This window comes from Aptenodytes forsteri, unplaced genomic scaffold, assembly GCF_000699145.1.
Source record: "Aptenodytes forsteri isolate BGI_AS27 unplaced genomic scaffold, ASM69914v1 Scaffold15, whole genome shotgun sequence".
Lineage (NCBI taxonomy): Eukaryota > Metazoa > Chordata > Aves > Sphenisciformes > Spheniscidae > Aptenodytes > Aptenodytes forsteri.
The window spans coordinates 24217407-24244925 of record NW_008795129.1 but is presented as its reverse complement, the minus strand read 5'-3'; the positions used below and the strand labels follow the sequence as shown (position 1 = coordinate 24244925).

General features: G+C 37.2%; 2 protein-coding genes across 2 annotated transcripts in view; one reads left to right on the top strand and one right to left on the bottom strand.

Moving 5' to 3' along the window:
- The window catches only part of DHX32 (DEAH-box helicase 32 (putative)), a 27051-nt gene extending 10774 nt beyond the window's left edge, over nt 1–16277 (top strand). The window contains exons 6-11 of the mRNA XM_009278122.2: nt 87–245; nt 10165–10356; nt 12042–12191; nt 13564–13754; nt 14616–14797; nt 16071–16277. Of these exons, the coding sequence (XP_009276397.1) occupies nt 87–245; nt 10165–10356; nt 12042–12191; nt 13564–13754; nt 14616–14797; nt 16071–16263 (1067 nt within the window). The 3' untranslated portion in view covers nt 16264–16277. The remainder of the gene's footprint in view (nt 1–86; nt 246–10164; nt 10357–12041; nt 12192–13563; nt 13755–14615; nt 14798–16070) is intronic.
- A 206-nt stretch (nt 16278–16483) lies between these two features.
- The window catches only part of BCCIP (BRCA2 and CDKN1A interacting protein), an 11259-nt gene continuing 223 nt past the window's right edge, over nt 16484–27519 (bottom strand). The window contains exons 2-8 of the mRNA XM_009278120.1: nt 27412–27495; nt 24899–24973; nt 24136–24216; nt 22902–22997; nt 22173–22360; nt 20655–20832; nt 16484–16897 (exon numbers count right to left, since the gene is read on the bottom strand). Coding sequence (XP_009276395.1) covers nt 16727–16897; nt 20655–20832; nt 22173–22360; nt 22902–22997; nt 24136–24216; nt 24899–24973; nt 27412–27495 — 873 coding nt within the window. The 3' untranslated portion in view covers nt 16484–16726. The remainder of the gene's footprint in view (nt 16898–20654; nt 20833–22172; nt 22361–22901; nt 22998–24135; nt 24217–24898; nt 24974–27411; nt 27496–27519) is intronic.

Sequence of the window (27519 nt, the reverse complement as noted above, 5' to 3'; positions counted from 1 at the left end):
AAAATTTTAAAAAAAATTTAGTGGGAAAAAAAAAAAAAAAAAAAAAAACCACCAAAAAAAGGTAATTTTCCCAAAATCTCTTCCAGGAAAACTCTTCTGCTTGTATCCTGAAGAATTTACATACAAAGAAATGAAACCACATCTACCAGCCAAAATACAGGAATCAAAGCTAACTAGCATGGTTCTCTTCCTGAAGAGGATGGATATAGCAGGCTTTGGACACTGTGACTTCATAAGCAGGCCGGGTAATGATGATGCACCAATTTTCCATATTTTTATTATTCCTTTTGCAGTTTTTTAAAGATTAATTTTGTCCTGTTATTCTCAGTACTGTTTTTTATTGAAGTACTTGTAACAATATTGCAACTGCTTTTACCACTTACCTGCTAGAACAGTTCACAATGCAATAGTTGCACTTAGAAAAATGGTACCGTGTATGAACTGTTAGCTCTGAAAAAGACCATAAAGTATCTGAAAGGAATTGGAATGGCAGTTTTTTAAAGATTAATTTTGTCCTGTTATTCTCAGTACTGTTTTTTATTGAAGTACTTGTAACAATATTGCAACTGCTTTTACCACTTACCTGCTAGAACAGTTCACAATGCAATAGTTGCACTTAGAAAAATGGTACCGTGTATGAACTGTTAGCTCTGAAAAAGACCATAAAGTATCTGAATGGAATTGGAATGAAAAAAAAAAAAAAAATCAATATTCCAAATATCTTCTCATCTAGGTTTCATATTATTTTCCTGGAACTCACAAAGAAAACTTGTGTCCCATTGTACAAGGCATTGTGCAGATATCTAACAAAATATATTCCTTTAATCAAAAGTTTACAACCCAAATAAACTACTGTTGTTACCTAGGAGATATATTTGGAGGAAATCAGCTTTCTTCTTATCCTCCAGCATCTCCTACCTCAAATTTACAATAAGCTGTTACTTAAAGACAATATTATTTATAAAATAAACCTGAATAAACTTTCAATACTAGACAGGGAATACACTGAATTTTGAGGTAAGAGTGTGACAAAAGTTGTTGCTTTTTTTTTTTCCCCCCTCCATATTTTAGGGCTTTTTCTATAGAAGAAATATTATATTCTCCTCTGTTCTGACCTACCACAAAACCCAAGTAGCACTGCAAATTCTGCTGTTGATTTGAAGCCAATTAAAGTGAGGGAAATAGCACTGATTTCACTGGTTTGGGGATCATGTGACCTATTGCTAGCTTCATTTATGGTAATTTTCCAGTGCAAATACGAAGAATTCTTATATTATCCTCCTTTTCCTCATGCACATACACAATCACTTGTCTTCCATGTGTTGTGCACTGTAATTAATCAGTAATAAAGAGTTTAATTCCCACTGTTGGATGTTGTGATAGACTGTAAGTGGAATTTTTAAGTAGAATTTATTCTACTTTTCCCTTGTTTGCCCATTTAGCAGAAACATGCCTAAAAGAAAGGTGAAAAAACATTGCCAGTCTGAGTGGTAACTAATTCAAGACTGATGAGAATAGGAGTATTTTGGCCTTGTGAGTGTCACCTCCTGTGTTGAATCTAGGAAACCTTCATGGAAAATGGTTATGGAATACAGTTGGCTTCCATTCAAATTTAGAAAGTATTTTACTAAAAAAAATTTAAAAATTCTAAAACATATCAGTGCTTTTACTGGATATGAAGAAAGTTGTTCTTGAACTGTAGAATGAATTAGTAAAGTTACATTAGGAAAAGCATTCAGTATTTTTGGATTTAAAAGCACAATGGAGACGGCTGGTATTCAGAGAGAATGAAATGCTAGAGGTATTTAAGGACTTCACAGATGTAGGTATTCTAAGTTTTGTCTGTATTTTTGAGATAATGCAGCTGAAGAAAGCATCTTGCTGATGTGTACAAAATTGCAAAGGCATTTGATGAATGCATCAGGTTTACTTGGATGGGCATCAAATGTGAAAAAGTTTTTGCTAACTAGATCAAAAGTGTGAGGTCAAGGTATTGAAAACTCTGAGGAATTACTGAAACAGTGTGAGGAATGTTAGACAAACTGTTTGAACAAAGAAAAAAAATCCCACAAACACTGCAGGGGGTCCACTGAAAGGAGATGAGAAAGTCTGCACAATTTCCTGGTCTCCTTCCTGTCTTAAGGCCCCATGCAATTAAACATTTGAAACATTGCTTTAATTGTCTAGTACAACTCTTCCTTTATCCTAGGATAGATCACACATTGGCTTTCTTTGCCTTGGGGCTGTCTTTTTCCCACTTCTGAGCGGGCAACGAACCTCTCTCCTACTAACACTTAAGTTATATCCCCACCACAATTCTCCAGAGATGACTATAAAGCTCACACCATCAGAATACAGACAGTTTGAAGTACCTGGTGTGAAATACGTTTGTCTGAAAGAAACAGGAATACTGAAGTAAGCAAATTTGTAAGGGGAGTTAGTTATTGTATTGGACCAACTTACAGAACAAAAAACACGTCAACCTTTCAACCACATAAAACCTTCTTTTGGGCCTTTCATCCTCCCAAGATATTTGGGTCAATGATCTCAGCCTGTGAAAGCTCAAGTTTTCTCATTCTGTGCTGAGATAGCTCCAATTTGCTGCACACACTCAATGCCACACAGGTCTCCGATGGCTAAAGAAGCACAACATCCTCCAGCAGAAGCAGAGACTGACCCTAAAGTCACGCCATGGAGTCCTTGCTGCCCAGCTCTGAATACCTCTGGTTCCCAGTTAAAGGGTAGCCCTGAAGCTTTTTCATTGCTAGTCATAAGGTCAAATAGATGTTACACCTTTCTGGATTACGTACTGCAGGAGAGTGTTGCAGAGGAGGCAAAGAGATGAGCTATCAGAGATGGAAAATGTCCTCTCTTGAGCAAGAGATTTTAGCTTCCCAAAAAGGCTTCATTATCTTTGCTGCAGTCAGTTTAGTTGCATAAGCCTTCTGTAACCTGAAGTGATGAAAAAGGCTGAGGAAGAGGAGGAGGGGTCTCTGAGATGGTATACAGACCTAAGTGAAAAAGATGAGCAACAAAGTTCACAAAACAAGCAGTGTGGCTTTTCTCACCCTAAGAAAACTCCTGGGCATAAACAGCTCTTATTCACACCTACTACCAATGTATACAAAGCCAATTTGCCCACCCTCAACGAAACATGGCACAAGATCAACTGGACCAAAAACCCCCCCACAAACAAGCAAACAAAAAAACCATAGCAGTATTTCTATATGCTCTCATTTGACCTGGCCAAATCAAGGGCTGTTCAGAGCATACAGATACTAAAAACACAAATAGCCTTTCTATTTCTCCCCAGCACAGTTTGTCCTGGGCTTGACTATTCCATCTCTTCGCCTCCTTGGACTTGATTTCCCTTTGAGTAAAGGGAGTAAACACATTGCAGTACCTCCCATGTGCCACACATGCCACAGGCTTTCCTACACACCGTTTCTGTTCAGCTAACCTTCTCAAGTTTTCTTTGCAATTGAAACAGACGGAGGCTTTGGGTTTTTTAACCCAAGCTGGATTTCTCCTAAACAAAATAATGTTTTCACTGAGATGAGAGAGTAACATATGGACATGAACTGGTGAATAAACAAATCAAAAGTACACCAAAATTCATAGCAAGAATTCAAAGCGAAGTACTTCACAGTCCATTCCCTGTACGTGAAGTAGAGAACATATAGCAGATAAGGAAAGAAACAAAAATTACATCAGTAAAACATTTTATTTCTGCTCAACAACAACGTGCACAAGTTTTTTTTCTACCGCTTTTTGAGGAAAAATAAAAGCCTGGATTAACTCTGACTCATTACTGCATTACAAAAGCAACAAACATGTCAGACTTACAGCTGCTGCATTTAATTCATGCTATAATCGAGATGAGCAAATGCAGCAGACTTGTTACCCTTTTTAGAATTCATGAGCCATATGAAAATGTATTTGGCACTGCAGTTCTGAAGTGCATTATTTGAATTCCTGTGCCACTATAACAGGGATGTGTTTACATTTTTATCAGTTAATCAGCTAGATCTTTACTGTGTTATATAATGGGACAAAAGAACTCCTTTCCCATAGATTACAGCAACGTTATGTTTTTTTGTAAATCACTGGAAAATCCTTATTTAAACTATGCAAACCAGTATAAAGATGAAGCCATGTAAAATTTCCGTAAGAAATCAAGGTGAAAGCAGTTTCCAGATTCTGCATTCACGCAGAATTACCATAAACAATTTTCAGATTAAAATATTTGTTGATAATCATGGATACCATGACATTTGAGACCTATGCTATTATAACCCCACTGAGAATATATTTCTAGAATATCCATAAGAACAAAAGTTGTATAAATACAAATAATTTCAAATTGTTTCAGAAACAAAATCTGTTTGCGAATTTTTTCGTTAAAAACAGACTGTCAAAGACAGAAACTCAATGCACAATTTAAGGTCTGCTCAACAGAGATCACTTCATGGCAGATTTATTATCTTAAGTTCGCTTGTTGATTCTTTGATGTTTTAATTTCTGAATTTCATCGATTAGATAGTATTATGTATCTCCTAATGAAAAGCTTTCTGATAGCATAGACACGGCCACATACTTCATAGTCTGTACTGCACAAATCAGTGGAAAAGCGTAAGAGGAATTGGAGGAGGTAAGGACCAGACAGCAAACAAACACAGGAAGCAAAGTATGGACTGGACAACCTGACCCTTAGCAGCAGTGCCATATCCATAGGACAAGAGGCATCAGGAATGGGAGTCAGGGCAGTACGTATAGCCCAATAACTGACCACATACCACACTGAATGTAGCCAATTACTTAGAATAGGGAGCTGGTATCACAAAGGGCACCCCAAAAATGAGAAGGGGTAGCCCAGAACTGTTAAAGCTGGACTACTTTCATGTCATTCACTAGAGAGTAACAAAAGAAACCGAAGTGATTAAAAATATTTTTTATGCCATTATATAATATTCTTTAAATTATACTCTTTGTGGATATACATGTTGCACAGTCACGTATATGCTTTGAGGATGACATAAAGCAGATAGAAAACCGACTTCACTAAACAGTCAGTGCTATCCCTGGTGTGCGGATATTACTTGGTATATTTATATTAGGAAAATGCAGGTCAGCCTCTGTCCTGGCTGTCCCTGCTGGCAGAAAAGTACAGTAGGGACCATTACCAGCCAGCTTGGAGGAGTGAAGAAGCAGCGTAAGGGGGAATGGAAAGACTGCAAAGTATGAGTTTGGAAAAGTAATTTTTAATGATCAACTATAACTATAATTTCAAAATAACAGCTATAGAATTGGTGGCTTCAGAGCATGACAGATTCACAAAAAATCCTACTTCAGAAGTTATAGGGAAAAAAAGAGAATCAAGATGAAACCTGCACACAGCAGCTTGTCCTTGCAGAAGAAAAATCTTTGCATAATTTGAAGAAAATCTGGCACTAGATTTCCCCGTACCTTCAGTTTGCTATCCAAGGAGCAATGTTAAAAAACAGTAACAGAAAACGCCATTCCCCAGGAACTGTTCTCCCTGCAGTAATTACTTTGGCAGTTCTTCATGCTGTTAAGCCTAACAGAAGCTGGAAAAACTTGTGGTTTGCCAGGCAGTGAATCAGCTCTTTAAAGACAACATCCCTTCACCTGACATTCATGTCAGCCGTAACTTTATAACAGTTATTTCCGTGGAAAGAAAAGATTTATCAAGAAAAAGGTATTTTACATACTCAACATTTTCACAGAGTAGGAGACCAGAACACAGGACCCGTGGATCCTCCAGATAAGCACAATATAGCAGGTAAATGGACTACTAAAAATCATGAAATTTACATTTCGCTCCTGTCTCTAATATTCACTTATTACAGAACTTTGGGCAAATCGCTAAATCACTTGCTTCCTTATGCAACAAGAATAATACTTTTGTATTTATTTTATCACACCTTAAGCACTTCAATTTCAGCCATGTAGGATGTAATACTGAAAAGATTAAAGGCGCAGCTACCTCCAGAAACATAACTTACTCTGTTCATGTCAAAGTTATAAAAAAATGTGAAACAGAGAATATAATTTTAAGTCAGCTTGAAACTCTCAGATAAACAATTTCAGTGCTAACAATAACATTTAGTTACATATTTGCTTTACTAAGTCTAAGTATGATCAATAGGATATGTATTTATATAAAACTGGTCAGATTTCCTGAAACAATTCCAGAGCAACCCAGTCTTAAGTAGCCAAAGAACACAGGCAAGGGAAAGAAAATATCAGATAAGAAAATACCTTTTAAACTTCCAGGGATGTGACAGTTTCTTGTTGAAAGCACAGGACACATCTTGAGGATTCTTTTTAACTTTGCTCCTGTGAAAGCAGCAGTTGAGTCACAAAGCCTTGCGGTTTGCCTCAATGGCAGCAGTAGTTGGCATTGGCAAGCACACCTAAAAATAATGATACTTGCTTGCTAGAAATCATTATAAGACAATGCAGGTTTCTGTTCTTTAAAGAAGAGCTTTCCATATCTAAACATTTACACTACTTTTTTTTAATCATAGTTTTTATTTAAATAGGAACCATACCATAAAGAACTCTCAAATGAGCATTTGCTGTTCTTACAATGGCTTTTTACTGAGTTTGTGCCTCAAAACGCAGACCCATATCTGAAAGTCATATTCTATTTTTGTTGTGGTTTTCTGGTTTTTCTTTTTGGTTGGTTGGTTGGTTTTTTTTTTTCTTTACTGTTCTTTCACCAGCTCTAATCTACCTTTACTATCTTGTCCTTTCTAGCACAATAAAACTCCAGGAGTCGTCTTTTCCTTTTTTTTTTTTTTTTTGTGTAACACTCACAGCAAAATAGGGAAGTAATTTGTGCTTATAAATCTCAAGACAACTAACTCTATGGCATAAAAATGCAAATTACTGATGCTATCAGGGGATTGAAATTGGCTGCCATATAACCATATATTTTGTAAGTTCTAGCACAAACTACTTTGTTGATTTCTGGAAATTAGCTTTCCATGATTTCCTAGTAATTACTATATGTCTGAATGACAATTTTACTCTCCCTGTATTTTCAATCACTGATATCTATTTCCTGTCACTGACTCTTACTCTTCATCAGCTGTTACTTTTCATTTCTTTAAACTTCCTAAGTATCTTCTCTTCAGACGCTTTAGCTTTTGCAAGGGCCCATCTTTTATCCCATTAAACCTCATATGTCTGATAACAAATGTTCTCTCTAGACAAAACCCCATCACGTTGTACAGGCAGAGGTATGAACTCTAATACTGAAATGAAACAGGTCCGCAGTTTTAGCAGGAATTTACAGACACCTGAGAGAATTTCTCTGAAAACTAACAGTAAGTGTTTTAAAATTAAGTGAAGTCACAACACTAACAGATGTACATGCTGTAGAATTTCTGTAAAAGCTCATGTAAGGGGAATTAATATTTTTTCCCTTCAGACATTAGTAACAGAAAAGGGTTAAAAACAACAGGTGCTTGCTTGCTTCCCATTTTACTTTTTTTTTTTACTTCATTATAACTAGTTAATTACAGAGCGATGGCAATAAACTTAACAGTTCACTGCCAACGAAGTAAAAACCCAAACTCAAGATTTTCTTGCAGGAAGGCAGGGCACCTGAAGTGCGGCATTATGACTAAATGTGACGTACCAGTTCTTTACAGGCTTGCTTTGCTTTTAATCTTCGTGATGCAGAAGTAGGCTGCCAAAGACAGGTTCCCGTTCATAATGAATTCAAGCAAGAAATTATTTCTAGTCATCTACTAATGAAGACATAAGAACAAATACACACCCTGCCTGTGTGGGTAGCTGTGGTTATGTTTTGGGTTTTTTATTTAGAGATTTTTTTGACATTAATATGCAAACTGACAGCAGCCCACAGAAGCATGAAAAATTGCCAGTGCAGTCGTTAGTTTCCCAGAGCTGGGTATGCTTGGCTGGTGATGAGGCCAAGTCCTGCTGTAGTGGAATTTTTGCCACCAACTTCAATGGGACTAGAATTTAACTTGTTATCCATAAAACAGAGAAAAAATATCAAACAGTTCCTTAAACTGGAATAAGAAGAAAGTTGCTGCAGTGATAGGAGAGCAGTTACGAATTTAAATGAACTGGCACTCATAAAAGATATTGACCATTACAATAAGACCTGGAATAGAAATCTACCTTTGAAAAGAGCTGGGAAGAAAGAGCCTTCACACTTCAAGAGTTCCCAAATTTCCACCATGTCTTTCATGCTCTAGCAACTACTTTTTGGAGAGTGTAGGCTTGACAACTTCTACTCAGCTTTCAGGTTCACTCTCTCTAGCCCCAGAACTGTAGCCTCCATGGTTGCACATAAAGCTCTTCTATGCTTGTTTTGCCAAAGGGACCTACTTTCATCAACAGCAGATTTCCTACAGACCTGCTCAAGTTCTCATTCTAAGTACTGATTTGCTTAATCCGGTCCTTTCAGACATGTTTTCTTATCACTGCAACTGGGAGGGTCTGAATTCATTACACCATTCTTTCAGCAGAACAAAGTGCCACTGAGAAAACACTTAGACTAATTTTTTCAAGATCTAAAAAAAAAAATGTCAGAATAACGCTTCACATTCTTCTGGCACCATCTATCAAAAGAAAAAGCAGTCAATAATAGTAAAAGGGCTAGGGTATACACAAGCTGATTCTACCTTCCACTGCCTCAGAGTTAGAAAAGCAAGAGAAAAATAATGAAAAAAAAGTGATAATGGAGAAATTCAGCAAGATACCTAATGAGAAAGGAGATCCTTTGTCAAACTCCTTCGTTATTTACTCCCATCCAGCTGAGAGGTTCAGAACAGCTACTGCAAATGCCACCTTTTGGTCTATCGAGAAATAACTGATGAGATGACATGATAACTGATGAAAAAGGTGTATTTGTGTCCGTGTGTATAAGCCATTTTTTGTATCTTCAAATCTTGTGGGTTGTTGTTTTCATTCACCCTCATCCGTGAAAGAAGAAGATACACCTGATTTGTGGAGGTACTCCTCATAGAATATGCTTAATATACCATTGATCAAAACTGAATTAATTGAACAATTAACTGAATTAATTGTTGATGCTCCAGCAGTCTTCAGAAAAAGCACGTGGACCACTGTAGCCTGAAAGCTTGGTGTTCAACGTATGCAGAAGCAAACCTCCCTACCAAACACTCTTGGCAGGCCTCCACTTGCATTTATCTAACATCTAAGATACAAACCCATCACTTCAGTCTTTGTTCTCCTCTGTTTTCACTGTTCAGACCCCCATCTTAAACGCTAAACTCTAACTCATGATATCCTTCATGTTTGCCTCTGTTCAATCCATCTCATACTCATGCTCCCTACTCACTGTGTGGCCCAAACTCACTTATTTCCTACTTTTTTCCCAAAATTAGTCTCTCAGCCTACCTAATTATTTTCCTATATTCAGTCATTATTTTTTCTGCCTCACTGTTCTCACTTCTACCTATGTAGGTTGTAAGGAAGTTATAACCTACAATAAGGAAAAACTGAACATTTAATTTCGTGCAGTGAGAAAGCACAGCCAGTTGCTGGGGAGACATTTTCTTTTACTATGTTCCCATTTTTCTTCTCACATCATGAAAAACTGTTTAAAAAAAAAAAAAAAGCAACCAAGAGAACTCCAAATACCTGCAAGAATGGTAAGACAGCTACAACTTCTGTAAATGCTTGTCTTTTGGTTATACTCCTCTTTTTCCTAGAGCTGTTGTGTCTCTCTCAACACCCCTCAAATGTGACCACCCCTGTTTAAAAAGAACGAACACGCACACAAAAGATACCTGAAGATTGCCAATAGGGGAAGTTTTTTTACATAGTCTCGGTGCAATACACTATTCAGCACTCACTGTGTCTTGACTTTTGACAAAAACTGCTCTGATAGAAAAGATCAATAAAGTTATTTGCAGCCCTGTAATTGTCACCCCTTATTTTCTTCCTCCAGAACATTCTCAGCCTTCCGTTCCTCTCATTTATTACTTTTTCTTCTTACCTGTTGTCAAATGATAGAAGCTGACTTCTATCATTTTCACATAGAAAATATACAACGGAAATATTATAATGAGAATTCAGCCATTCATTTATATGTAGCCATTCTCAAGAATTTGAATTATCTTTCCTTTTTATCAGCTCCTGAAAGCCTGATGCAGGCTTTGGAAGATCTCGATTATCTAGCAGCCCTGGATAATGATGGAAACCTTTCTGAATTTGGAATTATTATGTCAGAATTTCCCCTGGATCCACAACTGTCAAAGTCAATTCTGGCTTCATGTGAATTTGAGTGCGTTGATGAAATGCTCACCATTGCGGCCATGGTAACAGGTACTCATAAATAATGTCTTACTGCATGGCTTGTGTCACCTGCCAAATCCACGCAGACTCTTTCAAAGCCTATTCACAAGGGCAACCCAAAGGCAAACTTTTGTTATTCACATCCTGCTTATTTCAAGTAAATTAATGCCTTTGGCTGTTTAAGTCTTTACCTTAAGCATACAATGAAACACAAGTAATGAATTCATAACTAGCACTCCGATTCCATGCTTCAGATGCCCCATTAACTTCCAACCTTTTGTCAGAAAGCATAGACAGAACATTCCTTCAAAATAAGCTTTCTTATCTCATATTCACGTACATTTGTTACAGACTGAAGCAGCAAATTAGGGGAAATTCTAATTACAAACAATGTTGAACTGTTGACCTACAAAAAATTACTTTGTAATCTTGTTTCTGCACTTTAAATATTTTATGAAACTAACTAACCTTAAGTATCCATACCATTCTGTCCAGATGTATCACTGCTCCTACATGGCACTGTGAGACAAACCAGCTGGCCCCAAACGCTGGACACGTGAAGTCTGGAGCAAGAACATTTATATTAGAAGGTTGTTAACTATAGAACTTCTTTCATTTGATGTGACAGAGCTTTCAAACCAACACATAAACCCCAGAGAGTTAAAACCTATTCATTCTGCAAAAGCTGCTATTGAAATCTTAATACATCAAAGATGCACAAAACCAAAGATTTCAGGAAAACTGAGAGGAGGGTAACTCTAGAAGTTCAAAGAGCAAATAATGACAATGACTTCTCACGATCCCACCAGATAGTGCAGGACAAGGCTAGACTTAGATACTTTCAGGTCTCTGTTACATAGTGATGCTGGCTCCAGCAATATTTAGCTGTCTCACTTCTCTCCACAGCAGCCTCCTATCCATATAGCACTATGCTACTGGTTTTATGGCATAACCCTAGTACAGAACCAACGCTTGAGAGCTATCTACTGCTCAACAGCCACAGCTTAACCTTGTCTGTAGAGAATCTTGTGGCACAGCATTATTATGCTCTGCCCAGAGGGAATACCCTAGGCCCAGAAATTGGTGAGGAGTCTTAGGCTGCAAGGACAATAACCCACAGGATACCAAGCTGCGTTAGTTCTTCTCCTTATGGAACAACTTGGTTTTATGCTCAAGCTGGCTTGATTTTTAATAGTGGGCCTAAATTTGTGATAAAATTTTTAAGTACATAAAACAAATGTAAACGATTGAGCATAGGCACATTTTCATTTTTAAAAAGCTCAACCGTCTCAAAAGACACAATTATGTAGCACAGCACCACAACAGAAGTAAAATGCACTGGAAGGCACAAATTTAAACATATATGAGCAAATTAAGGCATTACATCCATAGATTTAGTTTCTTTCTATATTAAAGAAACCATATGCTTGGATTCTGGATAAACTGGATCATGCCATTATGAAGCACTTTTGGCATCAGCCTAGGAGAAAGCTTGTCACCTTCTTTTGTGTTTACAGCACAAATTAACTAAACAAGAGATCGAAAGAACGGCCACATAAATAAAACCTTAGTGAACGCAATAGATTCTTCAGCAGCAATTCAACACTGAAGATTAAAGGGAACTGAGAAAGGAAAAAAAGAAAAGTATCAGTGGAGTTACTATTTGTGCATGCACCTACGTGTCTTAATAACCACCAGCTTGATTTTTTTCTAAGCTCCTAATTGCTTCTTACACGCTCCTCCTGGAACTGAAGAGATTGCTCTTACTTGCTGGCGAAAATTCTCACACCCTGCGGGAGATCACTTTACTCTTATCAACGTCTTCAACGCCTTCAAGGAAGCCAGTGCAAACTCCACAAGCCAATGTAAGTGTACCCATACCAGACAAAATGAAGCATATTATAACCAATTTTGAAAAAAAAAACCAAAACCCCCAAAACTATTGGCATTTCGTTCATAAACTCTTTTTGAATGATTCTTTCTAGAATTGCCAATTTACAGAGAAGAGAAACCTAAGATAGTAGCCGTTACAAATGAACATTAGTTTTAGTTTATTAACTAATTGAAAGTGACCTAGGACAGTGTACCTCATCCAACAAGGACACGTCAGCACTATTACTATTGTCACTTGAAGTGACATTGTTCAAAAACAGAAAGATGGTTCCTCCTGTAAGAGCACATAATCCAGGTTTAAGATGTGAAACGACATAAACACAGTTGAGAAGGGACTTGATTCCCCCAGCAGCCCAAAAATTCTGGTGTTTTTCTGATAGCTGTCAACTAAAAGAAAAGTTTAAGGGAAAAAATTGAAATTAGTAAAGTTCACATTTACAGGAAACCAAATAAAAGCCAGGGGACTGCACAGCAGTCAGAAGCTCTTTATAGTGTTTTCCTGTGCTCAGACATCTTGCTCACATTTGTTTAGCCTGAGTCCATGTCCTGGTTTCAGCTGGGGTAGAGTTAATTTTCTTCCTAGTAGCTGGTATAGTGCTATGTTTTGGATTTAGTATGAGAATAATGTTGAACAGGGCTCGGTAGGCATGGGCAAGGCCCCAGCATGTTGCAGTGATCTATGTCTCTCTGGAGTTGCCAGCGTGACAGCATACTTTTTCCAAATAATTTGAATATTTTTATTCAGAAAAATATAGCTAAAATCCCATAAAACCAAGTAAGGATATCAAGTATTGCCCACTCACTTTACAAGTACTTAGACATTGGAGTGATAGATTTGCATATACTAAGTAAAAACTTAAGACAGGACAGTAGGATTGTTTCACATTGAGTCATGCTGAACGTTGAAGAAAGATCCAAGATAACTTGTCCTTTACCAGCATGCAGGATCATCACCAGCACTACAAATGTGATTTCGGTTCCATATCCTGGCCTGAATCCAGAAAGCCTGAAAATAGAGTTGCTATTCTATTCAAGGCTATTACTTTTTACAGACCAAATAAGGGATTTTGAACATTTTTATTCAGAAAAATACAGCTAAAATTCCATAAAACTAAGCAAGGATATCAAGTATTGCCCACTCACTTTACAAGCAAGATCTATGAGCCCAGGTTGTCCATATGGTTTTTGTTATCAGAATTTCGGACAGCTCTGACACAGCTACTCACTCAAAAATGTTTTTAATCTATTGCACCAGTCAAAGAGCATTTTACAAAGCAGTATCTGTGGATAGTACCTATCAGTAAGACTTTGCTTCAACCCCAAATACTGTTTTTTCCTCCACAGACTACAGTAATGAGAAATGGTGTCGTGATTATTTTCTAAGCTGTTCTGCACTGAGGATGGCAGGAATTATCAGAGCCGAACTAGTAGAGATTATGAAGCGTATTGAACTTCCCATTTCGGAACCGGACTTTGGATCAAAAGAAAATATACTAAGCATTAAGAAATCTCTCTTATCTGGTTACTTTATGCACGTAAGGAAAAATATTGTAGTTTCACTTACTGCATTGTTAACTTATATAGAATGCTTCCAGAGAACTTGTTAGGTAGTGAAATCTTTTGATCATCAGAAAGGATAAAAGCCATTTTTTCCACAGTTTATCAAACACTTCTGTCAATTCCAACCTTCTCTCTGGGGTTCAGCTATCACAGCATGAAGTCCCCACACTTCACTGCAAGAGGAAAACTGTCAATATGCCTTTCACTCAAATAAGTTTTTTACCTCAAAAAACTCTTTAACTTGTAATATTCTCTCACACATTACTTCCTTTTTGAAGACTTTTTTGTGAAAATACCCTGGAAACAGAGAACTGACTTGTTGAATATGTTTAGGTATATATAATACACAGCTTTCTTCATCTCAACCAAATGAGGTACTGTAACTGTAATTGTAAACATAAACAAGAACGATCAATTTATTCCCACTTGAAAACATGCTTTCCTTCACACCACTATGCTCTACCTAAATACAAGAATAATCCCTCCAAACTACGCTACTTCAAGTGCCCGGCCACACATTGTATTTTAAAGTCTCATAATTCTTTAAGAATACATCTTTTTTCACACAGACCCTTCAAAGCCCACTGCCAAGTTCAGATAATTACTGTATAAGCCTGCCCTCATTTGTTGCAGGCACTTTCTTTAACTCTAAGCCTCATTTCATAGTATCCAGCCCCTAGCTTTCCCACAGAAATTTGGGAAGAGGTTTAGGCTCTCCAGTTGAAAGTATCTGAATACAAGTTTAATTCCTGGTTTTAGTAAAATAGGCAAACACTGATCTATGCATCTTGTACATTCAATTAAGTAATGGATAACTCTTTGCATTTTTTTTTTAGATTGCTCGTGATGTAGATGGCTCAGGTAACTACTTAATGTTAACACACAGACAAGTGGCCCAGCTTCATCCTTCCTCATCATATTATAACAACAGAAGGATTCCTGAGTGGGTGTTATTCCACGAGTTTAGTATATCGGAAGACAATTCCATCAGAGTCGTCTCTGAGATATCACCCGATCTGTAAGTTAACAATGATGAAACTGTTTCTTCACTCATACCTCTACCACAAAAGCGTAACTTAAGTCACAGACAGGGTGAGGATGTGTGTGTACATTGACAGCAATGCTTGGAGAAGTCAACTCCAGTCATCTTCTCCCTTTCCTTTATCTCTGTCATAAAAATAGCTATCTTCTGGTTCTGTTGAGAAAACATTCCAAGCATAACTGATTCACTCTAGGTAGGGATTTTGGTTTACAAAAACAAACCAAAAAAACCAGTAAAATATGCATAAGAAAAGGACAATCTTCATACCTAGTCAAGCAAGAGGAGTTGGCATCACTGGAAGGGTGAAGAAATTGTTGTTTTTTCACGCTTTCTATAGTCACTAGTGAATATACGTGGAATAAATTTTACTTCTTTGCTGCCAGTATTGTTCTGTCATTGTGTGTACCTTTGCTTGATGTCTTCATTTTCATTCAGAACACCCACTGAATTAGAGCTCAGAACTATTAAAAAAGGGAAGAACTGATCTCATGCCGTTACTACTCTTTTCATGCAAAACGAAACATTATTTAAGTCAGCCTTTTGTATTTCCTAATGTGTGCTGATCTGTTCAGGTACTGAAGTAAGTCTCAATGTCTGCCACTCTAACTGTAATCAATTCATCCACTGAAAAAAACACCTTACAAGTAGCAAAAGTTTCTTACAAGGTAAAATATACAGAAGAAAATCAAGGAAGAGTTAACACAGCAGTGTACTCACAGATTAATCTAGCTGGAAATTTCTTTGTTCCCTGAAAAGCTATTTTCCAGCAAATCTTTTTCTCGACATGTTTTATGTACCCAGCCAGCTAAATCACCCCGTATCAACTGTTTATGGATTCAGGAAAAGACTACAGTCTTTCTTCTGCAAAAATCTCTTTACACCAAGAATATACATTTCACTGTCCTATCTTTTCTATTTTCAATGTTTATAAGAAAGCCTTTTTCATACTTTTATTGAACCAAAAGTATGTTCAAATCCAGAAAAATTACTATTTAATGCAACCTGCAGCATTGAGAAGTGAACGACAATCACCTGAAGTGTAGACTGAGTACATTAAGTGCAAGTCTGCTGAAAGCCCAAACTACTACTACATCTTGCAGAGAGTTTTGGTTTTGAACTGAAATACCAACTTTGTAGCTGTATGTATCAGCATGTTGCTGGTGTCTTCTGTAGAAGCCTGGAAATAGCTATTCAAACATTTCAAAATTCAATTAAAAAATAATAATGTTTTGTCTTATTTCCTCACCAGATTCGTGGAGCTGGTACCTCAGTATTACTTTAGCAATCTTCCTCCTAGTGAAAGTAAAGACATTCTGCAGGAAGTGATCAATCACTTGTCACCTGTTTCAACCATGAAGGAAGAACAGAAAACTAACAATGACAGCAAAGACAATGAAAAATTTCCCCAAACTCCCACTGAACAAAGATGTATTATTCAGTGATTTTAGACTGAACTATCATATATTGGACAAATATAAATAAAGACAGTCTATACAATATACATCCTCATCTTAACCCATGTAATTATTTCGAATTTTTGACAAACGTATTTAACAGAAGAAACATAGAAAAAGCACTTAACAAAAGGAGTTGCATGTATTGTTTCGTAACAAAAATGTACGATTTAGTTTTGGTTATAAACATATTGAGCAGATCTTCAAGTTTCCTTGTAACATTGGGTTTTTATTAACTGCTTAATGATGATACCAAACTATAATAAGATACAATTTTTAAAAATATTAATTTGATGGATATTTGCAGTTGTACCACCTACTTGTCTTCTAAGTGTACAGAGGAAGCATTTGAGCAGTACAAAACCACTAACTCAACAGCAGTCTTCTGAAACTATTGTGAAGTCATAATTCTGCATGGCTGCTTTATAAAAAATGGTGTTTATAGCAAAGTTCAGAGCGAGAGATAGTCTTTGAGTTTATCCATAATTACATTAATTCCATCAGCTGGAACTATCATAACAGTCCGCAAAGGTTTCATTGGTACATCATCAAAGGACCATCTGCCGCCCAAACAGGTGTCACTTTCCTCTTGCACAGAGAAGTTGAACTTCAGAAGGGCTTTCTAAACAACATAAACAAATGCATTAGGATTAAAATTTTTGATTAGCATGAAGATAATACATCATCTAAACAAAGTAAAAATAATGACCCTATTATGCACGTTTATTAAGAAGTTATTTTCTTCCCTCTCAAAAGGTCCACCAAAAAACCTACAAGAGAATCTACTATTAAGTGTTTTAAACTATTTGCTTTTCACAGAATTTACATAATTCATATTAAATTCTAAAATGATTGCTATCATTATAGTTTGGTATCAGAAAAAAGACCTGAGAGGGTGTGTGTGGGGGGGAAATCAATGCCCTCTTTATATGCTTACTGTGCCTCATTTTAGATGGTTTTAAGACAGCATCTCGTTCCATATTATCACATTAAGAAATGCCGACCCTTAGAAGCTATTGTGCCAACTAGCAGGGATCCTTGACGAATAACAGGAGTATCACGCTTTTAATAGACCTTCAATCCTGGAACAAGAGCAAACCACTAGCTGTGTAATTTTGAGAATTAGCAGATCAGCCAAAACCCAGATAAAAGGAACAGCAAGAGAGTGCAGGTAGAATAGAGCCTACATTAAAGATGATAGCTTGGTGTGGGCAACATGTGGAAGGCCTGTAGCAATGAATAGGCTCTGCTCTTTTTGTGGCCTACTCTAAAACTGCTCAGAGTCCTAAAAATTAATGTATCTGTAAGGATATGGGGTACAGTAATCCCCTCTTTCACACTGCCAGTAGAAATTAAATATTAAGGGGATAGGCACTTATACGAATCCTGAGCAGAATTTCAAAAAGCTCTTGGACAGTCTCTAGATGGCTGGAGGCATTGAAAGTCATATTTATAAAGGATGCTTCTTCAAATAGGTAGGTGTCCATAATGTGTATTATTTCTTTTCAGTGATATAGACTGCATACAGATAGAACGGTCCTTTTTTATTAGCTTTCTCAGACAAAAAGCCTGATGGATAAGAAAAACTTACCTAACAAATGTTTCCAGTTCTCACACAAGTCAGATTAAGAACTACGAACTGAACTCCTAAGTAGAAAAACTTATCTAACCTCTTCCCTTTGCAGGGAAAGTTAAGATCCCGTCTCCTTTTAGGATTGCTATTTACTAACAGTATCTCAAGGTTGTAAATTTAATTTTGGAAGAACCATCAAATTAATTGAGTGACTTTGTTCCAAGAACAAAGAATTTGAGCAATGGAGGCCCTAAACCTTTAATCAATTCCAAGTCTGGTTATAGTAGAGCTTTTCTTCTGCTCCCTCAATAACATTTGAAAGAACAGGATAAAGCACAGGGAACTGACAAGTGCAAAAAGGCTTCTCTCTGTTTTATATGGCTCTAAGTGTCTGCCTCACTGCATTTAATACTGTTTTATTGCAATCTAATTAACGTTATGTGTGCTCAGGGAGGATATACACTCCAACACTAATTTAACACATATACATTATTAAGTACAGAGACCCACTTAATCTAATATCCTCCATAATGTTTAAAATGAATGTTAAAAACACTAGAAAGACTTAGAAAGAAAAGCATGTTCAGTTTGAATCTATCCACTTGAGTTGAAAATTATTGCAATTTAGATAAAAGCACACAATTAGTATTTAAAATGTCACTCAAAATAAGAGAGAGAAATACAAAATAGGCCTTCTAAAACATAACACCTGTGGACACATGGGCATCATAGGCTTCTCCCCTTCAGTTTTTCAGTAACATGTTTACATAGAGTTAAAGTTCAGTTGGTAACGCTGCTGTGGCAGAAACACAGAAAGAAAATCACAAACTTGTTACTGCATAGAGGCTACAACAGTATTCCCTACAGCTAACAATGAATTCACCCACTTCATTTTTCTTCTTCCCAAGAAATAAAATTACAGCCATATCATAGCCTCTAACAGAGAATGTCATGAATGATTACAAACAGGAACCTTTGCCATTAACCATATGATGCATGTGCAAAGACCTTATTCGGTAGGCACTGCCAGAAATGAAAAATAATGGGCTCTTGACAAAGCAGTAATAGTGTAGAATAATATTTTTAAAGCTTTGAAAATCCCCCAAAAAAAAAAACCCCCCAGCCATATCATAGCCTCTAACAGAGAATGTCATGAATGATTACAAACAGGAACCTTTGCCATTAACCATATGATGCATGTGCAAAGACCTTATTCGGTAGGCACTGCCAGAAATGAAAAATAATGGGCTCTTGACAAAGCAGTAATAGTGTAGAATAATATTTTTAAAGCTTTGAAAAAAAAGAAAGAACAATGAAAAATTCTTTGCATTTCAAAGTACACTTTTAATTTAATTTCCTGCATCTTCCCCTGTCCTGATTTGGCTTGCAACCAGCAGAATTGTGTAGACAGGTTGCCTTAGGAAATAGGAAGTAATATTTTCATCTCAGTATTTTAGCACTTTTTATTAATATAAAAATATTCTACTCGTCCTGAGTAGAATAGAGACAGAAAAGGGAAGTGATAGCTACTTGTTTGGATCTTCAAAAGTTTTTTTATTCTGAGCATTTTTTGAAAGTAACAGGTATCCAAAAGGAAATAGATAAATCAGCTTTCCACATAATACCAACAACGACGACACAAATGCAGAGCTTTGCATCTGTTAAGTTTCTTGGGAAGACATCTCAGAGAAACACATTTAACTGCATTACCAAATCTAAATAAAGCCTCAACAGCTGTTTTTTCTGACACAGGACTAACTATGTAGGGGCAAGAAAGAGAGGTCTGTGTATTTAAGTATCAACATGCACCGCAGATGCTGATCGAGACTCTAACAACAGATTCCTCTGCATTTTTTTGAATCTTTATTCTTCTAAGTGCTTAAAGCTGTGACACATGATTAAGTTAGAGCACCCTTGCAAGCTACTACCAGTTGTTTGAGCTGCCACTCTTAAACACCACTTGTGATGTAAATCATGTTAGCTTGAATCTCACTGACAGATATTCAAGCTAACTTGCACTTCCTGCAATTCACACACCCACAGTCAGTCTTCTCTGTTCAGCTGACATAGCAATTTAACAAGTCTTTCACATTTCTTATTATTCAGATTAAAGACAACTGCACTGTTCCCCAAATAAAAGGAATTTCAAACTTTTGTAAACTCAGGCGGCCTGGGACATGCTGCTAAATTCAATATCCGGATTTATTACCATTCATTTGTCCTAAAAACGTGGACATTTCATTCACAGTATTTCAACGAGCCTGACAATTATTACATTCAATTCAATCTCTTCAGCATTGCTATAGGAGTAAAGAGATGAAGTTTGTTAATTCTTTAAGGCCAAGACACTGGCCTCAAGACAAAGTAACACCTGATCTTTCCCCTGAAGTCTCTTCTTATTTCAGGTATTTGAATTTTTCCATTACCCTCATAGCAATGGAGACCCTATCAGGTAGTAACGCTGCCACAGGCAGTCTACGCCATACCATCTTATAGTCAGGTTAATTGTGACCTGATACAAATAACAGATTAGTAAATTCATGCCAATACAGAGGATTAATTTAATAATTTGGACTTATGGATGGCACACCCCTCCATGATTCTCTAAATACAAAAGGTGTTGTGTTCAATACACAAAAATAGGTTGCTTGCTCATCTCTTGATACTACTCTAAAAAAAGCTGGATTTAATTTAAAAGATATGTGACCATATCTTTTTAAAAGCCCCCCTTGAATTTAAGGTGAAACATCTTTTTTGCTGATATGTAAAGAAAAATAAACATTTTAAATTAAAAGAATCACGTTACCTCATAAAAGAATTCTTCCTCTGCATTTGCAAACATTAATTCCTCCTTTTGTTGATTTCTCCCTTCCCTCCTCTTAGAATTGCTCTTTGTGGCTTCTGTAAAGGTCTTGCTGATAAGAAGATAATAGTGGCACTTTCCACAAGGTTTGTTTGTTCTCTGTGCCTCAGTCAACTCTTTCCTAAAGATAAATAAATGTTTACACATACAATTTAAACCCTCAACAAGTGTATAAGTAAACCTTATAATGTATTAGTATAGAAAGGATATTCATATTGCAGCCTATTCTTTTAGGACTGCCTCAGAAAACAGCTTTTGCATACACATTCCTAGTATTTAAACATACTATTTGCACTTTAAAACAATAGAAGTATGTCTTTCCACACCTCACAATGTAACCCTTTTTCCCCCCAGAAACTTGATCATGGTAGAGAGTCTGTGAAATGATTCTAAGTGCAACTCTCCTGAAAATACATCACATTATCACTTCCATGAGGAACTATAACTGAAGAGCCAGAAGATACTCTTGCCCACCCTTGTGTTAAACACGTTGTCACTGTAACACTCCAAAACCTTTAAGACAAAGAGGCTGAGACCTGAATTTGAGTTGTGACAAGTGCTGTACTAGTGGTAAACCTCAAAGCCAAGCCTTCAAGCATCTCATTTCTTTCTTTAAAAACCTTCCTGGCCAACCCTATCAACATGTTCTCTTTCATATCAAAGCAGTAATTCCTTAAAGGTCCATTTTATTGTTTAAATGAGCCATGACAGCAGTCAACTTAATCTGACTTCTAATCTCACCTCACACGAGAGAAAGGAAGGAGAAAAAAAAAAAAAAAAAAAAAAAAAAGAAAAAAATAATCTTAATTTGGTTACTGGAGTTCCTTATCCAACATAATTTCCTGGTTCTCTAAAACAATAACATGCTGTATCTCAGTGGATTCATTTACTTACTGTCACCCAGCCTATGACACAAATCCATGAATTGGTAGAGATCAACCAGCACCTAACCTGCTTCACTCATTTACTCGAAACTAATCAAAACATTGCATACGGTTTTCATGGGCCAGAACTCATCCACCTTATGAGCCTGTCCCTCAATCCAATTCTTCCATTCCAGAGCCAGACATTAACACATGAGCAGAAACACTGAAATTGCTCATTATCAGCATGCTATAGAAAAAGCTCTCATTTTTAAATTTTCCTAGATACAAAAATAATCTGCAATGCGAAGATAAACAACAATATACACACAGCTATTTCTGCAGAACAGCACATATTCTTAAATGATTTCCTCTATCTTAAAGTATAAAGAGTTTGAAAAGCCTAAAGATACTAAAAAAATTTAAAAAATTAACTAAAGACCTTATATGAGATGAAAATAATTTTTTCTGTTCATGTCTTACTTATATCTATAGTATCACCTGTCTTAACATAGTTCTATATACATAAGATTTCTGAAAAAATATGAAGAAAAAGTACTATTCAACATCACGTCAGAAAAAACCCAAACAAACCTACTGAAGCTGCTGGTGCATCGGCAGAGCAATCTGCGGTGGTACATTAATGAATCTTTCACTTAGTAGAAGACCCACAGGCTTAGTATTGTCATTTAGGAGCTTATTCAGTTGTTCAACTACATGCTGTTCACAGCTCTTCTCACACCGACTTAGAATCAGTTCTTTGATTTGTTCAGCACACTGTGTACCCTAGAATCAAAAGGTATATTTTCTTTACATTACAGAACAATTATTTATACAAGAAAACCTCGAATGTGAATATCAAGGGAATATTCTACAGGCCTATTGGCAATTTCCTTAAGTGGTCTCTAAAGCACTGTACAATTTCTCTGAAATTATTTACCAACCCTGAAGCTGAGGGCAAACAGAGGTTCTTAACTGACAGGAACACAGCTAGAACCTGCAGCACCAGTACACTCCACAGGAAAACTCAAAAGCTGCGAAAGATGAAAGTGAAGAAATACAAGAGGCCGACAGCTCAGTTACCCTGAACTACTTATTAGACCTAGTTTTAACTCTCTATTCTCCTCTTTGCTTTATGTTTGACCCTCAGCAAATTACGCAGGACTAAATCCAAAAGAAAGCTAAGTGATGTGCAACTTTTAAGACCATAGTCCTCCATGGTGAAAATTCAAAATCCTGATCCGGCTGTCTAGGCTTGTTATACAAGGCAGAAAAGCAGGACGCAGTCTCACTTATTACTGTCTAGACGTTAATGAGGAATACCAACCTTCCTTTCCATTAAGTTTAAGCAGCTTATAAAACCAAAGACTTCATCATCATCATCGTCATCATCGTCACTACTGTCTTCTTGGACTTCTGCTTGCTATTTAATGAAAGAAAAAGCAACAACTCATATTGACATGCTATTTCCACTCTCTGCAGCAAGAAATGTTTTCCTTTCCAGATGCTCAGCAGATGACAACCATCTAGGTAATCTGTACAAACACACAACCTACAAATTCTGGTTATGGTTATGAAAGTGCCGCATCATTGAATGTCTCTGTGTACTTGGAGCCAGCTATATAGAGAGCCAGGACATGTATCTTGTACAGCAGGATCTTTTGAAAGGCTAGAATTTGATAGCTCACATATAATAAGCAACATCTCAGTACAAGGGATGGCAATATCTTAAGCAAAACCAATTTCCCTCAGTTTCTAACATAGGGAAATAAACCTGCAGAGTCTTAAAAAACGTAAAGCAATAGAGCTTTGATAGAGAGTGAAACAAAAAGCTCAACAAAACTCCCCAATGAAAAACCTGGGGAAAGAACTGGGGGTCATGCAGTTGTAATATAAGGATCATATTAAACTTGGGCGGAAAAACTGTTGGCACAGAACAAAAAGGGAAGGCATAGCAATGATACTATGCAACATGGTACAACAGCACAGCTGTGCTGTGGGGGCAGCTTGTTTGGGTTTGAATGCAACGTGGCCGTGACAGCTTGAGCACTATACAGTACTGAACAGCTTCCTTAGCCAGGAGTAACTGAGGAGCCTCTGCAGAGTGCTCCACTGCCATAGCAAAAGTTGTCCAGGACTCATTTTGGGATCCTTTCCTATGCCCAAAGAACTCCGCACAAAAGGAAACTGCATGCAGGATATTTTTGGTTTACATCTCTGTACATCCTGAGAATGCATGGAAATCACAAGGTCCTACTTCTTATGGAGATGGTAACAAACTTCTCTACAGCATTTACAGTATTATTACTCTACTACACCAAAATTCAGGGAGAAAAGTGACATGCCTTTCATATGCAAAAAAAACCCCAATCAAAATAATCAATCAAATTCCTTATTTGACTGGAAGTAGGCACGGAAAATTTCAGCTCCCACAGAAGAATTATTCTCAAAGCAAAAAAGCAAGAAAGCATACAAAGACAGGTTCCCCTTCTGCAAGTCCGTTATGTCATTTCAACATAAAAAGTATTGTACTTCATTTACAAACATAAATTCTGTCTTACCTTGATAATACTTCCAATATGATTCTGTTGTATTAATATATCAGTTAATTCAGCAGTGTTAACAGGAGCTTTTAGAAACAACTGGAAAATAAGAAACAAGAATTAAGAAGTTCTAGGCCTGATGATATATCATGGGCCACTTAGTAGGAAAAAAGTCAGTAATTTCTCCAAGTTGTTATGCAACACACTGTTCCATTTTTAATTTCCATTTAGTGAGTTTGTTTATTTAACTTCCTCCAATATAATACTGTAAAAACTAAAAATCAGCTTCTTGAAGCCCTTGCTCCTCAACCCTCAACAAGCTGGCATTTTGCATACCTGGTATCCTTTTGAGTTTGGTATGATCTGAATGCTTGCTGAGCATAGGTTTACGACAGAAACAGCCAAAAGAAGACTGGAAGCTGCCATGTTGAACAGACACATTATTTGTTTGTCTGTTTTTAAGGGCTGTAATTTATAAAAGAAAACCTGCAGGAAGCTGATTAACACTGAACGAGGTTTTCTGGGCAGCAACTAACACAATGAAGATGGAAAGATTATACACACTGTGGAAGAACAGCCCTACAGTTCATTGGGTAAAGTTCTTGAAACCATGGTTTAGGACACACATCTTCACTGTGGCTGTAATTATTTAATCTTCATGAGCTGAAGCACAGTAAAACTATGAATCAATACAGATAATGTGAACTGATGACCTTGCATAGCTCTTTAGATATTATTTATTAATGGACATATCAACCAAGCTAACAAGAAGTCAAAGTACCTGTTGTAGTAATTTCTTTATCCCATTATAGTCATTGTCTGATATGGAATGTGCTTCGAATTCAATATTCACTTCCTATGGAAAAGTAAAATAGAGAATATCAAACATACTTGGCAAGAAGCTATATCAAAACAAAGCTGAAGTATAAGAAACATGAAGACAAGTAATGGTCAACATCAGAAATGAAACTTATTTCCACCTTTCAGTAATCTCAGCAATTGTTACCGTTATCATTTCTTCTGTAATCTTTAGAGAGCATCTGTGAAAGTAACTTTTTAAAACTAACTTACAAATTGTGTTGTGAACAAACCTTTAATGCTTTGTTCCTCCAGTCTGGTCCACTCAATTATGTTTACCATAGCCACATAGATTCTTACTGTAGAGAGGCTTGATCCAGGCAGTTAAGCTCTTAAAACTGCAGGATAGGAGTGTAATGCCTTGGCTAAAGATGAATATTGCTGCAGACATTTAAACAATTACATCCAAAATCATACTTCTGCTATTTCCTCAAATCCCAATGGTATCATTAACCCCACAGCTTGCTACTGTGTGCTTATTCTCTTCCCCCTGCATTGCATCCAATGCAAAACAAGAGCCTGCAAAGCAAGCTGTTATATGCAACAATATTCTGCTACATACAACAATACAGCAGCAAGCAAAGCTTCTTCTCAGCAACCAGGCCCTACTTGGCAATCATATTGTTGTTCTCAGATTGACAGAACTACCACATGCCTCTTTTTCTATGAAGAAAATATCTGCATAAAGGAAGAGATTTTCCTTTTTCCACCTGAAGTGGTAAGAGGCGAAGGGAAAGGCTAATACAGCAAAAATAAAAATGCTGAGAATTAAGAGAAACAAATGCCCTTTAAGTATATGACTTTACAAATTTCTAAGTTTGTACAGTTATAAATGTCCAGTACATTTCTTTAATACTAGCAATGCGCACCTTGATGTCTTATACAAGAATTGAGGGAAACTCAATATATCTTTATATCAAGACTTCCAAACTGAAATAGATGTAATAGTGATATATCATCCTCAAAAGCTGGACTACTAAATTAAAATAAGTGTTATATTGCAAATTTTATCCAGTGCACAAACAATTGCAAATAAAACACAATAGTGCACACCGGTGCAGGACATACAAAAACCATCCTCAAAACCCCTGTCACTGAAGACTCAAGAAACTTCATCCACAAACACCACAATAAAAACCACTGTCCTACCTACATTATGCAGGGATGCTGAGCACTTAAAAAAAGGGGGGGGAAAAAAAGGATTATTGCCATTAGCTTTAATTTCAGTGTCTAGACACTAGCGCAACAACTTGTATCAGTTTACAAACACTGAACAGTACAAAAAATACTAGCAGCTAGTCAAGAACTTCATAAACATGTTAGCTCAAACTAAGTCAGTACCCATTTAACGTGGCACACATTTCTAGCAAATGGTAAATGTGCTTTTCCATCATGTTAGTACGACTGATAACACAATTAAACCTACACTTTTTATCATTACATAGTTTTTTAAAAAAAGTAGGGTTTTTTTTTATTTACTAACATAAGCTAACTAAGGCCTCATCTAAGAAAAAGGAAGATTATTAACTCGAAGTGAAATCCTAGTGAAGACAATCAAGTTCGCAAAATATTTAATTTGAAAGGTACTGAGTTAAAACCCAGATACTTCTATTCTTTGATTCTTTTAAGTCCTGTGAAAATGACAGATTGCCTTATCATTCTAAGATTTTAATAGGAGTTCAATGTCAGTGCATATCTCTTCCTTTCCTAGAAGGGGGGGGGCTCCTTCTTCAGTGTTGTGTTTCACAACTAAATAATGCATTTTCACATATGTCCAGGTGCAGATATATAAAGACAGAGAGCTCAGAAAAGAAATTAAAATTTGATTTCTGTGAGGTCTGGTGTTTTTTCTTCTCCCCCCCCTTTCTTATACAAAAAGGAAATTTGAGCAAATCTTCTGTGCTGAAAGCGTTATTTTCAAGTGGCTGCCTCCAGTCCCACACAAGGACGCACGCGGACAGGCTACACACAAGTCTGTACAACTGACTGCGGCCTCGGGGATTCCAACGTTTAAAAGAGAAGAAAACAAAATAATTAAGACTCTCAACAACAATTGACCGAATACACTTTACATCACCGATTACCGACACACACTAACGTGTTACCTACACTTTAACACAGGGACAGGAACCCAGGGCCCCACGCTGGGCCCCGACCCCTTGCGAGGCACCGCCCTGCTGGCGCCCCCTTCACAAGGGGACAACCCCCTCCCCAACAGCTCCCAGTCACGGCTTCGCGAGCCCGCTGCTTACTTCCACCGTTTTACAACTTATTTTAGTTACAGTGAATCACGAGAGGCGGGGAAGGCTCTGGTGGAGGGCAGGGGATGGCCGGGGCAGGGGGGCACCGAGGGCCCGTCAGGGGAGGGCAGGCGCAGGCCCCGCGCGCCGCATGAAGGCCGCGAGCGCCGGGAGGGGCCCCGCTCCCCCCGCTCACCTCATCGATCTTCTCCTCCTCAGAGTCCGACTCGCCCGACTCCGGCTCCGACTCCGAGCCGCTTTCCCCGGCGGGGGGCTGGGGCTGGGCCCGCCGCGTGGCCGGCGG